Source organism: Pseudorca crassidens, chromosome 20 (genome assembly GCF_039906515.1).
Source record: "Pseudorca crassidens isolate mPseCra1 chromosome 20, mPseCra1.hap1, whole genome shotgun sequence".
NCBI lineage: Eukaryota > Metazoa > Chordata > Mammalia > Artiodactyla > Delphinidae > Pseudorca > Pseudorca crassidens.
In genome coordinates, this window is record NC_090315.1 from 9,279,842 (window position 1) to 9,293,501 (window position 13,660).

A 13,660-nucleotide genomic window follows, 5' to 3' on the forward strand; every position below is an offset into this window, starting at 1 on the left:
TCCGCTTCTCTGGATCTCAGTCTGGTGTCGGCATCACCAACTTCTGCTGCAGCCTCAACTTACAGTTCAGTAGGTGACGAGGAGCCGGCGAGGGTTCGGGAAGGTGGCAGGTTATGGTCAGAGCTGGGTTTCTGCAAGGTGGCCAGAAGCTGTCCCAGGGCCGGTGCTGGTGAGGAAAATGCTCAGAAATGACCTGCCAGCACCCACACTGGATCATGGCCACATCCCACACACCTCAGAACGGCACTGCCTGTGCCTCGAGGCACAGACCCTCTGCCTCGAGGGTCAGAATCTATCTCCCTGCCCATGGTAACTGTGCCTCAGTTTACCTGTTTCTTCATGTGACCACCCACCTGTCTGACATTCTCTTGCCTTCCCCCTAATTGAACCTCTCCATTCAAATTTCTCTGTTTTTTGTCCCTTTATCTCCCTATTTCACCCGGTCCCAGTTCTGTCTTTGTTTTCCCATCCCATGTCTTCAGCCTCTTTCTTCTCATCTATTTCTTCGTCTGAGTATCACCCCATCTCTACTTCTTTCTCCTTGTCTGCGTGTCCCCGTCACCTTCCTGTCTCTATTATGTCTTTCTGCCACGGGTTTTTGTCTCGATTTCTTTTTTCTCAATTTGTCCTGGTCTCTTGACTGATTCTGTCTCCATCTTTGTCTTTTTTTCTTCTGACTGGGTCTGTCATTGCATCTTTGATCTCCTGGCTTCAACCTGTCTTCCTCCCACCCCCACCCGCCGTCACCTTGGTACCAGATTCATTTGTGTATATGAAGGAAGCAGTTTGGATGAGGGACGAGGGAGGGGTCAGGAGTGGGGACCCAGCTGGGATGCTGTGTGGACTCCTGGCTTAGGAATTAAGATGATGAGAGCATTAGGGTCACATGTAAGTTGTGGGCGATGGAGAAAGAGCGAATGAGAGGATTAGGTTTTGCCTCTGTCCCCTACTGCCACTTCTGATAGATCTGGTGGTTCTTGAACTGATGTTGTAACATGTCTGCCCAGGGTGGGTGCTGCATGGAACCCAGCCAGGTTAGGCAGCGAGAGCCTAGGCTCCTGGGTCTGAGGGAGGAGGGGGCTGGGGGCCTGGACTTCCTGGGTCTGAGGGTGAAGGGGTGTATTAGCTCACTAGGGCTGCTGTAACAAAGTTCCACAAATTGAGTGGCTTAAACCAGACTTTATTGTGTCAGTTCTGGAGGCTAGATGTCCAAGATCAAGGTGTCGGCAGAGTTGGTTCCTTCTAAGGGAGAATCTGTTCCAGGCCTGTCTCCTAGCTTCCAGTGGCTGTCTGGCAATCTTTGGTGTTCCTTGGCTTGCAGAAGCATCACCCCAATCTCTGCCTTCGTCATCACATGGCCTTCTCTCCTTGCATGTGTGTCTCTGCGTCCAAAATGTCCCTTTGTATAAGGACACCAGTCAAGTTGGATTAGGGCCCACACTAATGACCTCATCTTAACTAATTGTATCTGCAATGCTTCTATTTTGGAATAAGATCACATTTTGAGGTTTTGGGAGTTAGGACTTCAATATATGGATTTGTGGGGGACACGGTTCAACCCGTAACAAGGGGGTTGGGAGTATGAGGTCCTGGGAGAGGAGGGAGCTGAAAGCCAGAATTCTCCATCCTTGGGGAGAAGACGGATTGGGGGCAAAACTGAAGGACAATTCTGAGGAGACTGGAGTCTGATTTTAATGTTCCACAGGCATCTCCAGCTTAATTTGGCTAAAACAGAACCACTGATTTCTCCCCCCATAAATCCCCTCTTTAGCCATCTCAGTAAATGACATTGCCATTCACCAGCTGCTCAAGCTAGAATCCCAGAGTTGACCCAGCCCTCAGCAAGTCTTGCTGGCTCCTCTTCCAAGAGGACTCTTGCGGGTCCGGGTCTCTCCAAGTCTATGGCCACACCCTCTTACACCAGAATGACAGCACAGACTCCTAACTTACCTCCCTGCTACTGCCCCTGCTCACCTCCAAGTTACTCTCCTGCAACAGCCAAAGGCCCCCTCCTGCAACATCAACCCAAATACATCACTCTCCTGTGTCATGACCTTGGATGGCTTCCCATCAGCTAAGAGGACATTCAAAGTCCTAACATGGCTGTCCAGGCCCCAAATGATTGGGCCCAGGCATTTCCTCCATTTCCCATCACCCCAGCCCCACTCCACCAGCACCGTACAGGCACACCAACATGCTGTCAGCTACTCCGACACAATGTGCCTTTCCCTGCCCTGGCACATGCTGTTGCCTTTGCCTGGAATGCTCTTCTGGGGCATCTCCACTGAGCCAGCTACTTACCCACAACAGGCACTCGGTACCTATGGGTTCATTCCATGGAGCAGAGCAACACAGGGGGAGACAGTGGTGGGACCCTCCATCGACCCAGGACCTCATTTCCCATGACTTTCTTGGGTCAATGACTCCATTTCTGTGGAATTTTTGAGGAGTTGGGAATTCCATTTCCTCATTTGGGAACTTCATTCCCCATCAGCCCCTGGGGTGGAAGCGGTCAGGCAGGGCCTTGTTTCCCAACCTGAGGAAGTGGGGGGCAGGGGATCAGCCGAAGGGAAACCCAACATGGGAGTCTTAAGAAACTACATTTCCCAGGAGACCTCCAGAATGGCTCTCCCGACAGTGGGGCGGCCAGCGCCGCATAGCTTGCTGGGAATTGTAGTCTGGCAGTCTCCCGGGAGGGCTGGGTGCACCGCCTTGGAGTTGTTACAGCGATTAGGAGCTTTCACACCCGCTGATGTCTGTGGCCAAGGGCGGGGCCGGGTCAACGCCCGAGACCCGGGATCTTCCACACCCCACTGGCAGCACTCAACAATTAGGAGTTAGATCCCTTGGGGACACGGAGGATAACTGCAGTTCAGGCACGCCCTGGGACGACAGGCTTCCCTTGCAGCAGGGGCTTGGTCCTGGGCCTGTCTGGAGTTGTGGTTTCTCGTACTAAATCCTCCTCAGCTGCAGATCTGGACGTAGGAGAGAGACGGGGTCTCCCGACACCCTTCTCGGGATCCACGTGCTTTTGTTCCTTGGGGACACCACGCACACCCCAAGCTGGAAGGCAAAGGGGGACAAGCCTGGACCTGGGGCTCAAGGGTACCCCACCCCCCCAGGTTTCACCCTCAAAGAATGCGGTCCTTACACTTCTGTAAGCGGTCAGATTCCCGGGAAAGGAGATGTTATAAAAATGCCGGTTCTCAGCACTACCCCTGCGTGGTGTATAATGTCTTCCAAAGGATGATCCTCCAGTGGCTGAGAAACCCGGTTCCATTGGCCCAGAGTCCCACCCTCTTGGCCCCAAAGCCCCGCCCCACCTACACTGGTCCCAACCTATTCCCGACACCACTGACCTCTAGCCCAGCCGATCAGATATTATCTGTTGCCCCTCAAAGACCACAAGCCCATGAGAGCAAAGGTGGGGTGAGTGTCTGCCCGGCGCCTGGCTGTCAAGTAATGTCTAGAATGAACGGCAGACCTCGTCCCGGAAGCTCTGCATACCTGCATTCTCAGCACCCTTCAGTTCTAATGCAACGCTCACGCCAACCCAGTTAAACTTCTTCCTTTACTCCACCCCCACCCCCGCGAGCTATGGGTGAAACCAGAACTGAGCCATCCAGGAGACGCCCGGCTCGTTCGGCTGCACGGACAGCACCCTTTCTTCACGCGTTACCAGGCCAGCTCCACCAACCCCAAGAGATGAGGGGTCCGCAGGCCGCGAATGGTTAAATAATTCATAAGATTACCAACAGCGTATTAATTACAAATAATGAAAGAGGAGCTAGAGGAGACGAGTTTTCCAAACGGGGAACCGGGATCCGCAGCCCCAGGGCCCGGGGGTCCGGCCACCCGGGCAGGGCAGCTCCGTAATAAATAATAGAGTTGGGGGCAGGGGGTCAGGGCTGCTCCTGCTTCTTCTTGACGGAAATCCGCTTCTTCCTCGCAGCCAACATCTCATAGAACGGGTCCACGCTCACGGCAGCCCTGCAGAAGGGGCGGGATCCCAGGGTGAGGGCCGAGGGGCCTGGGCCCCCGGCCACCCCCTCCCCAAGGACTCCGGGGCGCAGGCTCACTGGATGGACTTGATCCACTCGTCCTTCTCCTCCTGCGTGGGGGCCGAGATCCGGTACACCATGTGGTTCCCCTCAACCACCCGGCCATCTGCCTCTGTCTTGCAGGCTTTGATGAGCTGCCCCTTGTTGTTGCGGATGTAGAGCTCGAAGCAGTTCTGGGTAGACACGAGACGATGGGCAGCTGGGAAGAGCCAGCCCTGGGGACAGGGGAGACCCCCCGACACGGCAGGACGGGGTACAGGGAGGGTCTTACTGGTTTCCGGGGGTCGTCCACCTCGCGGATGCTCAGATTCTCCAAGGGGATGATTCCTCGGGGCTCCTTGTCCTGAGACAACGAGTTGGACCGGATTCAGACTTCCAGTCTCCCCCCAACCCCCCAGCCCCTGCCTCCCGCAGACTCAGGAGTCCGGCCCCCTGCCCCTTGGCCCCACCCTCACCGTCGTGTACTCAAAATAGTAGAGGCAGTTGTCCGTAAGGATAAACCAGCGCCGCTTCCACGTCTTCACCCGGCCCCCTGGAAGGGAAGGGGGGTAGGGGGCCTGGGCTCAACAGGGGGATGGGACCTCTGGGAGGGCGGGTGGGGGGTGAGAGACAGAGCGAGCACAGGGAAGGTGGGGCTGTCAGGGCCTCGGACAGAGCGATGCGTGGGAAGACGAGCAGGACAAGGCGTGATGTCGGGGCCCCGGGAACCGGTCCACCCCCAGCCTGCGGCTCTACACTCTCTAAGCCTGTCTGTCAACTCGGGTCAGGGCCCTCAGCCCCCCAGCTATAGGCCCGAGGCCAGGGCAGCCCCCTCCCCTTGTGTCACGTCGGGGAGCAAGGACGGGCCGGCCTTGTACCTACCTCCTGGGGCAGACAGCGAGAAAGCAGGCAGGACCAGGCGAGAAGGGAAGGCGGAAGAATGGGGTGCCCCCGAGAGCCGCAGGGTTGGGGAGGGAAGGGATGCGCAGGGGGTGGCACAGAGATTGACAGAAACAGCAGAGAGAAACACGCAGAGAAGGAGGGAGGGAGGGAGAGAGAGGGAAGAAAACCAGTTACATCCACATGAGGGAGGAATGGCCTGACCCTCTCCCACCCCGGAAGGCTGAGGATGCTGAACCGCACTGAGGCGGCCAAGAGCACCTCCTGCGCCAGTGCCCAGCTCCGGCCCACCCCCTAGCGTGTATCCCAGGCCAGGAGGGCCTTCCACTGCCACGGTGAAGATGTCTCTGTAGGGAAGTCATCCCCACGAGGCAGAAGACAAAACCCCCAGTCGGTGGGCCAAGGTGGGCTTGGGGACTCATGTCAGCACCAGTACAAACTGGCCGTGTGACCTTAGGACAACCACTTGCCCTCTGTGGACTCCAGTCTAGAGACCCACTCCAGCCCACACCTTCCTGCTTCCAAGTGACCCGCTTCTGGGCTCCCTATGATCCCGCAAGGATTAAACTGCAGTAATAATGACTTCTATTAACCACCTTTGTGAATATAACCACCACAGATTCCCTTTCCTGTATTTCAGTGTTTAAGAGGTGCCTTCTTCTAATGACCTTGTGACGTGCTCTGGTCAGAGATCTGGGTCCAAGGCCACCTCTGCCCAGTGGCTGCTGGACAGTGACCGAGCCTCAATCTCCTCATCCAAGAAATGGGCAGGATTCCTACTGCTGGGCGCGGTTTGGAAGAGAACCAGTTCCTCAGCAAGCTGCCCCTCCTGCTTTTCCTTCCCACCCACTCACTGCCAGGGGCACCATTTGGCCTTCCTTGAAGAATCTAAATTCCTCCCAGACTCCGCAGACCTCCTTCGGAGCTGATTCAGGAATCCTTCCACCCCAGCAAGTTGTCTGGAAGGAGTGGTTCGCATTTTTTATGCACCAGGGACCTGCTACTGTGGCTGGAGAAGCGATTCCTCCATTTAGGAGCAGAATTCCATGCGGCGGGGGAGGCAGTGTGGATGATGAGATGTGAACGGAGCAAAGTCCTGCCCTGACCCTGTGCCAGGCTGGAAGCTTCCTCTGGGCCCTCCCACTGTCTGGGCTGCCTTCAGTCGACGCCGGACTATAATTCCTCACCAGATTCTCTGTCTCCCTGGGGCAGTCACTCACTGCTCCTCCATTAAAAAGCCACCGCTGGGACTTCCCTGGTGGTGCAGTGGATAAGACTCCGCGCTCCCAATGCAAGGGGCCCGGGTTCCATCCCTGGTCAGGGAACTAGATCCCACATGCATGTCGCAACTAAGGAGCTCGCCTGGCGCAGCCAAATTAAAAAAAAAAAAAGCCACCGCTGACCCTCCCAGGGCACCTACTACAACCAGGCCCAGCTCCGAGCCAATGGCTCTCAACCTGGGCCATGCACTGGAACCACCTGGAGAGCTTTCAACATGACTGATGGCCTATCCTGCCCCCAGCAGTCACAAGTCTGTGGACTGGCCATTGCGGTTTTCGGGTGAATCTCTGGGCAGCCAGGGTTGAGAACCACTCCAGTCCTCAGCCAGCTGTACCTGTCAGACCTCCGCTAACTAACCCTGAATTTGCCGGTGCCACGTGTTCCAAGGGTCGCTGGCCCCTGCCCCATCCACCCCATCGGGGCCAGGGGCTCCCGATTCACCTAAGCCAGCCTGGGTGCGGCCCCGCCCCCCACCAGGAACCAATCCAACCAGCTGAGAAGTCCACCGGGGTACTCTGAGACCCTTTTCCTCATTTCTGCAGGCTCTTTTCTGACTAAGGGAGATGTTCTGGGGAGGTACGACGCCCCTAGAACAGCCACTACGCTACTGGGCTGATAAGGAGGTAACATACCATGGGGATAAATGCAAGAGTGTCATAGTCGGTCTGCCTCGGACCCCCAGGAGTTCCCTCCAAGTGAGGTAACAGGCTCCCAGGCATCCCAACCCCTTGGGCTATTTTCTGTTCACTACAGCTGAGAGCATCCCGAGTGAACACTCTCCCCCCAGATGGGGACTGGGCGATCTGGTTCTCGGCTGTGTCCTCAGTGCCTAAACCAGGGCCTGGCACAAAGAAGGGGTTCCGTAAACATGCATGGGTGAACACAAGGGGTTAGGGAGCGCTGAATACAAGCCCGGCCCTGGGCTTGGGCCCGGCACACAGGGCTGAACTCATTTTCGGCCCATTTTTCAGATGTGGAAACTGAGGTTCAGAGAGGTAGAATCGCTGGCCTAAGGTCACATAGCGGGTATGTGAGAAGCTGAGTCCACAGCCTGGGACCCACTAACCTCCCCCCTGCAGAGGCAGCCAGCAGAGTCAGCAAGGGACGTACCCAGCTTAAGGAGCCAGCCCTCCCGGTCCGGGTTGAAGAAGGTGTGGGTCAGATCATTCCCATCATCCTCAGGAATCTTGAAGGGCTCATTTCGGATGCTGTCGTAGAGGTTCTGAGGGGCGAAGGCATGGTCAGCAATCCCAGGCTCCTGGGACCCTCCCAGGGCTACCTGGCAGTGGGGAGGGGGCTCCAGCAACCAGGGAGCCAATGAGACCATGGGTGGGACGGCAGATGGGATGGTGCAGGGAGGGAGGAGGCCGGGAGAAAAGGGAAGCAGAAGGCAGAAGAGTGGAGGGAGCCCCAGGGAGGAGAAAGAGGAGGAAAGATTAAAAAAATATGTGGAAACACAGACATAGGAAGAGCTGCTAGATTCTGAGAGAGACCGACAGGCAGGTGGAGAATGGGACACACCAAGACCCTGAAAGAGTCACAGAGCCAGAGAGAGACAGAAAAGAGAAAGAGAGAGACAAGACAGCCAGCCAGAGAGAGAGAAAGAGGAAAGAAATGGACATGCTGGCATGACCACGCTGTCCACGGGCGAGACGATGATCCCGGGTGGGGAGCTCAGGCACTAGGAGACCCGCAGGGAGGAGGGTCTGCAGCAGGAAGAGGGACAGGGCTGAGGGCGCTGGGGGAGGGGGAGGGGGGGGCCTGACCCTGAGCAGCTCCTCAGGCAGGTCCCCGCCCTCATTGATGCCCCGGTTCATGGCCACAAAGCGCTCCAGGCCCGGCTTGTCCCGGACGTTGGGGTTGTGAAGGCTGGTGTTCAGCATGATCACGGCGAAGGACAGCACGTAGCACGTGTCTGCATTGGACAGTCAGGGGGTGATGACTGGGGCATATGGGCCCCCAGGACCCGAGAGGTCAAGCCCCCAGCTCCCTCCTTCCCCAGGACCCAGCAGCCTGCGCCCCCACCTGTGGACTGGAAAACCCCCGGGTTGCACAGGCAGTAGCGCTGGGCAAAGGCTTCCATCATCCGATCAATCTTCTGGGCTTCTCCAGGGAGGCGGAAGCTCCAGAGGAACTGCCTGCGTCAGAGAGGGGCCGGGTGTCGATGCCAGGACTGGCAGGACCCGCTCCCCACTCTCAGTCCCCGTGATAGGAACTGGCCAATGAGAGCTCCACGCCTGTGGCCAATCTGACCACTGAGCATCGGCCATGAGACTTTTGGTGGATTTATATGGAAACACCCTCCTTCTTTCTACTAAGGTTGCTGAACGGGTCTGATGGTTGCTAGGGCCTTCTGCTATCATGTGGGAGGAGGGTCTGTGGCGAGCAATGCCCACACCATGGGGAGCACAATCAAGAGAAAGAGAAAGTTGTCCTTCTGACAGCATTTGAGCACCTGGATACAGGTATGCCGGGAGGAAGCCCCACCGTGGACTTTGGTGTCATGTAAAGGCAATCCATTCCCTAATTTTTGTTGCTGTTTTGTTTTGAGTAGGGATCATCACTTGGAAAGAAAGCCCTGACAGGTACCTTCCTGCCCTCCCAGCCTCGTCCCTCTCACCTGAGGGCCTGCACCAGATTGAGGTCGGTGAACTCATGCAGATCCACGAAGGCGTGCAGCACTGCCAGGTTCAGCTCTTCCCTGGGAGGACAGGGACAAAGTCACGTGCAGGAAGGGGCGTGGGGAGGTGGGCGTGGACAGGAGGCGAAGGAGTGGGGAGGCTGCGCCCCCTCTTCTGCACAGAGGCTACCCCTGTAGCCGGTGAAAGTTTTGGCCAAGCCCCCATCACAGGCCTGGCACCAGGGCAGGGATACTCAGAAGGCTCTTGGGAGGACTGTCTGCCTCGAGAACCCTGGTGTGGCTGGACCTCTATTCAGTGGGGAGAAATGCAGCAAACACGTGCTCTGCTGGCCATCACCTCTCTCCGATGAGCCCCAGGTTCCACAGATGCCCTGTGGAGATGGTCCCCCATCCCCCATAGGTCCATGGACAATCCCAGTGCACTACAGATGTCCACAAAACGATCCCCACAATGCCAGATACCCGGACCATCTCCATGCAGTCCAGATGTCCACAGACAATCCCCAGAAATCTAGAAGTGACCCCCAGACTCCCCAAACAGTCCCTATGCACCCCAGATGTCCACAGACGGTCTCTGTACTGCAGATATCCAGGAAGTTCCACACACCCTAGATGTCCACACAATCCCTAAGCATCCCAGCCCGTCCCGTGCCCCACTTCCTAGCGGTCCACATCATTCCCATGCACACCAGTTGTCTACACACCATTCTCACGCTCCCACGCCACCCACAGATGTTCTCCACTGTCACCAGACCTAAATGGAAGGTCTCCACATTGCCCAGATGTCCACAAAGGTCCCACACCCCCCAGACGCTCACAGATGGTCCCCAGGTTCCCCAGAAGGTCCCAGGCTCCCCCAGACTCCTGTCAGCCCATTTTGTCAAAATCCAGTCATAAGGCTGATCTATCAGGGCCTCTTCTCGGGAGGAGTTGGGTGCATGGGGCCGAGGTGAGAAGCCAAGCAGGAGGTGGGGGGGGCGGGGGGGGAAGGGGGCAGGTCTCACCTCTCCCCCAGGTAGTCCCCGATGGCCGTCTTGTTCAGGCCTTCGCCCTTGTACAGGAAGCGGGCGATCTCCTCGGGTGTGTTCTGCAGAAGTTCATTCTCCACCAGGAACTGGATCCCCTGGGGGGTGGGAGCTGGGTCTCAGGGCTGGGTACTCAGAAAGCCACGCCCCTCCCCCCACATCCTCAGAAACCAGAGCCTCCAAAGCCACCCCCACCCTCAGCGGAGTGGGGCCGAGTTTTACTTTCAGGCTTTTCCCAGGTCCTTAAATACCATCCGTCCCACGTCTTAGCCTTTGCATCTACTGTTCCCTCTGCCTTTGCCTGGTTAATTCCAGGCCCCCCCCCCCCCCCCCGGAAGCAGGGTCTGGCAAGGAACAGCAGCTCCATGAATGTTTGCTGAATGACTGAACAAACTACCATTGCTTTGGACAAGAAGAATAAAGTTGGAAACTGGTAGTAGACAGCAGTCCACCAAGGGCTGTGAGGGCCAAGCCTCAGGCTGGACTAAGGCTTTCTCAGGCTCTCCTGATGCCACGAGGACCACCACTGTGGCTATCTCACTCTGGATCATGGTATCCATGTCTAGGGGCTCCCTGAGGGCAAGGCAGGGTCAAACTCTTCTCTGGGTCCTCAGCATTGCCTAGCAGAGGGGCAGGCCCGAGGGAGGCCTCAGGAAATGGGTGTAAAATGAATGACTGAATGAACGAACAAACATCTTTCCTCCACCTGGTGAATACTAACTCATCCTTCAAACTTGACCCGAATATACCCTCCTCAGGGAAGCCCTCCTTGATGCCACCAGGCTTGCTGCCCTGAGTGTCCACAGCCCTGGTACCTCTCTCTCTCTCTGTCATGGCACTCGTCAACACTCTTCTGTACACATCTCTGTCCATATTCCCTACCAGACTCAATCGAGCTCCCCCTGGGGACTCCAGGTGACAACAGAAGTGGGCCCTAGAATATGAGCAAAAAGGGGAAGAAGACCCCCCCGGGCGGAAGTTCCAGCCCAGGAACAAATGCAGCCAATATCTGAATCCAGGGATCAGGACCACGTCCGTGCACCTAAGGTAGACCTTTAACCACCATACTTCTGAACAGAGACGCCAGAATCCCCCGTCTGGATGTCTGCCTGGCTGATCCCAGCCCTGTGGCCCCAAGCACCTTTTTGGGGTCCATATTGAACTTCTTCCTGCCCATTGCCATCTTCCGGTTCCGTTGCAAGGTCTTGCTGCAGGGACAGAGAACGGAGGGTGGAGGATCAATGCCTGGGCATCCTTGGCCCTGGCCTGGCCTCGTGACCCCCAGGTTCCCTGCCCCAGCCCTCACCTGCCCTCATTGGCCTCCAGACCCTCCACCTCGTTCATGGCTTCGCTGAGCTCCTCGCGCAGGCGCTGGATCTCCACCAGCAGCTCCTGCTTCCGCCGCCGGATGTTCTCCAGCTCCATCCGCTCCTCCGGAGTCAGGTCCGGGGGTTCTGGAGGAGGGGATCAGGGGTAGGAGGTCAGTTCTGGGGACTGGGAGCGTGGACTTCTGAAATCTGGGGGAGGACAGGGCTCCTAGGTTCGGGGGCAGGAGGAGAATGAGAGTCCAGCCTCCTGTCTACTGGAAGACGGGGTACAGCCTGGACTCCTCAGTCCAGGGGACGAAGGGCTAGGAACCTAGACTCTTTAGTCCTAGGGGAGAAGGGGACTGGGAGCCTGAACTCTTAGGTCTGTGGGGAAAAAAGGGCTGGAAGCTTGAACTTCGGTCCATTACTTGAAAGGAGACTGAGGCCTTGGTTTTCTGCCTCCATTCTTGGCGAGGTAGCTGTGGATCTGGGTGTCCGGACTCCTGGGTCCATGGAAAGTAACTATGGCAGGCGAAGCTGATGACAGCTTGCAAGAGTTGAGGAAGGGGGCGGGGCATCGAAGGCCCCCGTCCCCGCCTTAGCGGAATCTGTAGCCCCCAAGATCTCTCCTCACCCCAGCGTCCCCAAAAGCCCCCTCCCCTCTCCCAGCAGGCACTGGGCTCGCCCGGCCCCTCCAGAGGGAATGGTTCCTCCCTGGCCTCGCCTCTGCCGCTCCCACCCCCTCCCGCTGCCACCGGAAACAGGCTCGGCCCAAACAATGGCCTGGAACGCCCCACTCTCCTGCCCCGCCGGAAGCCCGTCCCGTGCCCCACAAAAGCGAAGTGACGACGGAGCCGAACAGCTTCGCAGGGCGCGCGCCGGGAAGAACGCTCGCGGCAGAAGGCTGGGGCCGAAACGCTCCATCCGCTCCCAGACGGCCCCGCCCCTCCCCGACTTACCATAGACACCGTCCTCCATGGCGGCTAGGAAGGCCCGCGGGGAGTCCGGGGCGGTCCCGCCGGTCGGGCCTGGATCCGCGTTGGCCCGCGGGCTCGGGTGAGCCCGCTCAAACGCCCCGGGAGCCACCGCCGCCTCCTCAGCGCCAGTCCTCAGCGCTGAAAAGACTCTCCCTTCGCCTCCCAACCGCCCCGCCAGTAGGGACCGCCCCTCGTTTTGACACCGCCAAATCCACGGCGGGCCCTCTCGTCTGCTCCGCCTCCGATACCGAAGAATCGTCCTCCAGGGCCAATAGACGCGCAAGGAGTAGACGTAGCAATGTCCGGCTGGAGGTAGACGGTCTGTGGAGCCAATCGAAGTGCGAGCAGGGGCCGGGCCCCGCCTCCGAAACTAAAGAAGGCTCTTGGCTGGCTTGCTCACCAATGAGAAGCCTCGGAAAGGAGTTGCGCGGAGGTGGGACTAAGCAGAAGCAGAGAGAACTACGCCTGCGCAAGGGCTCTGGGCCCTAGGATACCAGGTCAACCGAGCCCCGCCTCTAGCAATACGTTGCTAGGGGGCGGTCCTTTGTTGGGCTTGTTGCCAGGGGGCGGGGCCACGACCCTCGGTTATTTCCGTGAGCCACACCTCCTAGCCGGCCCAGCTGGCTTTTGACTGCAGCGGTTGCCACGCAACCGGGAGTAGCTTTGGCTCAGCTTTCTTTTGGCTTCCTTCCTCCGGGTACTGGCTCCTCCGATCTCCAGACCCATTTCTTACCCTCTCCCTTGACCTCCCTATCCACCTCAGCCTCTTCAGAGTCAAGGAGTGGTGAAACAAAAGACTTATTTTTTTCTTCCAAATGCTGCGCTTTTTAGTCTCAGTCGTGGAGAACGGGACAACAGAGGAAGGCCAAATACAGTGAAAGCACAGGCTCCGCCTTCCTGCCTCAGGCTGCCTCTCAGTCTCCTCTCTCTCTCCCCAAAAGTCCTCCCCTTATTTTAGCATCCTTCTCCGCTACAATTCCCCTTTCCTCAGCATCCTCCCACCTCTGATTCCATCCCTCTTCTCAGAGTCCTTTCTGTCTTCTGTGACTCGCTTCCCCCTCCTCTCATACTCTTGCTCTTCTTAAAATCCTCCCTCCTCTCCAAGTTCTCTCGCATCTGAGGACATTTCCCCTCCCCCACCTTTCATTCCCATTCCTTGCAGGCAAAGCGCGTGCAGGGGTCTGGCTCGGAAGGAGATATTGGGCACCCCCGAAACGGGCAGGTCCCTTATCAGGTCTGAGGTGGTGTCTGGGCCTGGTCCTCACTCGCCTTCCCTGAGCTAGGCAGGTGGGGACACATTCCGGGCCAGGACCTGGTTAAGCTGACAGATTAGCCACGGAGCCTCCTAATCCCCTCAGTGACCTTTATGAGTGGCTCAAGCTCTGCCCTCCCTAGCAGGAACCCAGGTTGCACCAGCCCTGACCCCACTCTGTCTCCTTCCAAACAGAACCCTTTTCCTGTCCCTTCACCCCCAACTTAACACCCTTCT

The 13,660-nt window shown here is 57.6% G+C and overlaps 1 protein-coding gene across 2 annotated transcripts; it reads right to left on the reverse strand.

Annotated features, from left to right (window-relative positions):
• Positions 1-3,726: 3,726 nt before the first annotated feature.
• On the reverse strand, positions 3,727-12,392 carry CYTH2 (cytohesin 2). 2 transcript variants are annotated; one of them, XM_067719594.1, is made up of 12 exons: positions 12,154-12,392; positions 11,194-11,341; positions 11,029-11,095; positions 9,867-9,985; positions 8,842-8,922; positions 8,247-8,359; positions 7,988-8,136; positions 7,332-7,443; positions 4,517-4,593; positions 4,333-4,404; positions 4,080-4,234; positions 3,727-3,990 (listed from the first exon to the last, which is right to left on the reverse strand). In XM_067719594.1, the coding sequence occupies exons 1-12, from the start codon at positions 12,170-12,172 to the stop codon at positions 3,903-3,905; spliced, it is 1,200 nt and encodes a 399-aa protein (XP_067575695.1). In that variant the 5' UTR covers positions 12,173-12,392; the 3' UTR covers positions 3,727-3,902. The 2 variants fall into 2 exon arrangements, with proteins under 2 accessions (XP_067575695.1, XP_067575694.1); XM_067719593.1 differs by lacking the exon at positions 12,154-12,392 and adding an exon at positions 11,623-11,825.
• Between the last annotated feature and the right edge of the window lie 1,268 nt (positions 12,393-13,660).

Excerpts from the sequence above, each read along its gene's own strand:
- CYTH2 (XM_067719593.1), bottom strand. The coding sequence starts at position 11,707 with ATGGACCCAGGAGTCCGGACACCCAGATCCACAGCTACCTCGCCAAGA. Across the intron at positions 11,342-11,622 it reads AGGCCTCAGTCTCCTTTCAA|AACCCCCGGACCTGACTCCG; the intron begins GTAATGGACCGA and ends CCCCTCCTCCAG. Across the intron at positions 4,594-7,331 it reads GGGCTGGCTCCTTAAGCTGG|GGGGCCGGGTGAAGACGTGG; the intron begins GTACGTCCCTTG and ends CTTCCCTTCCAG.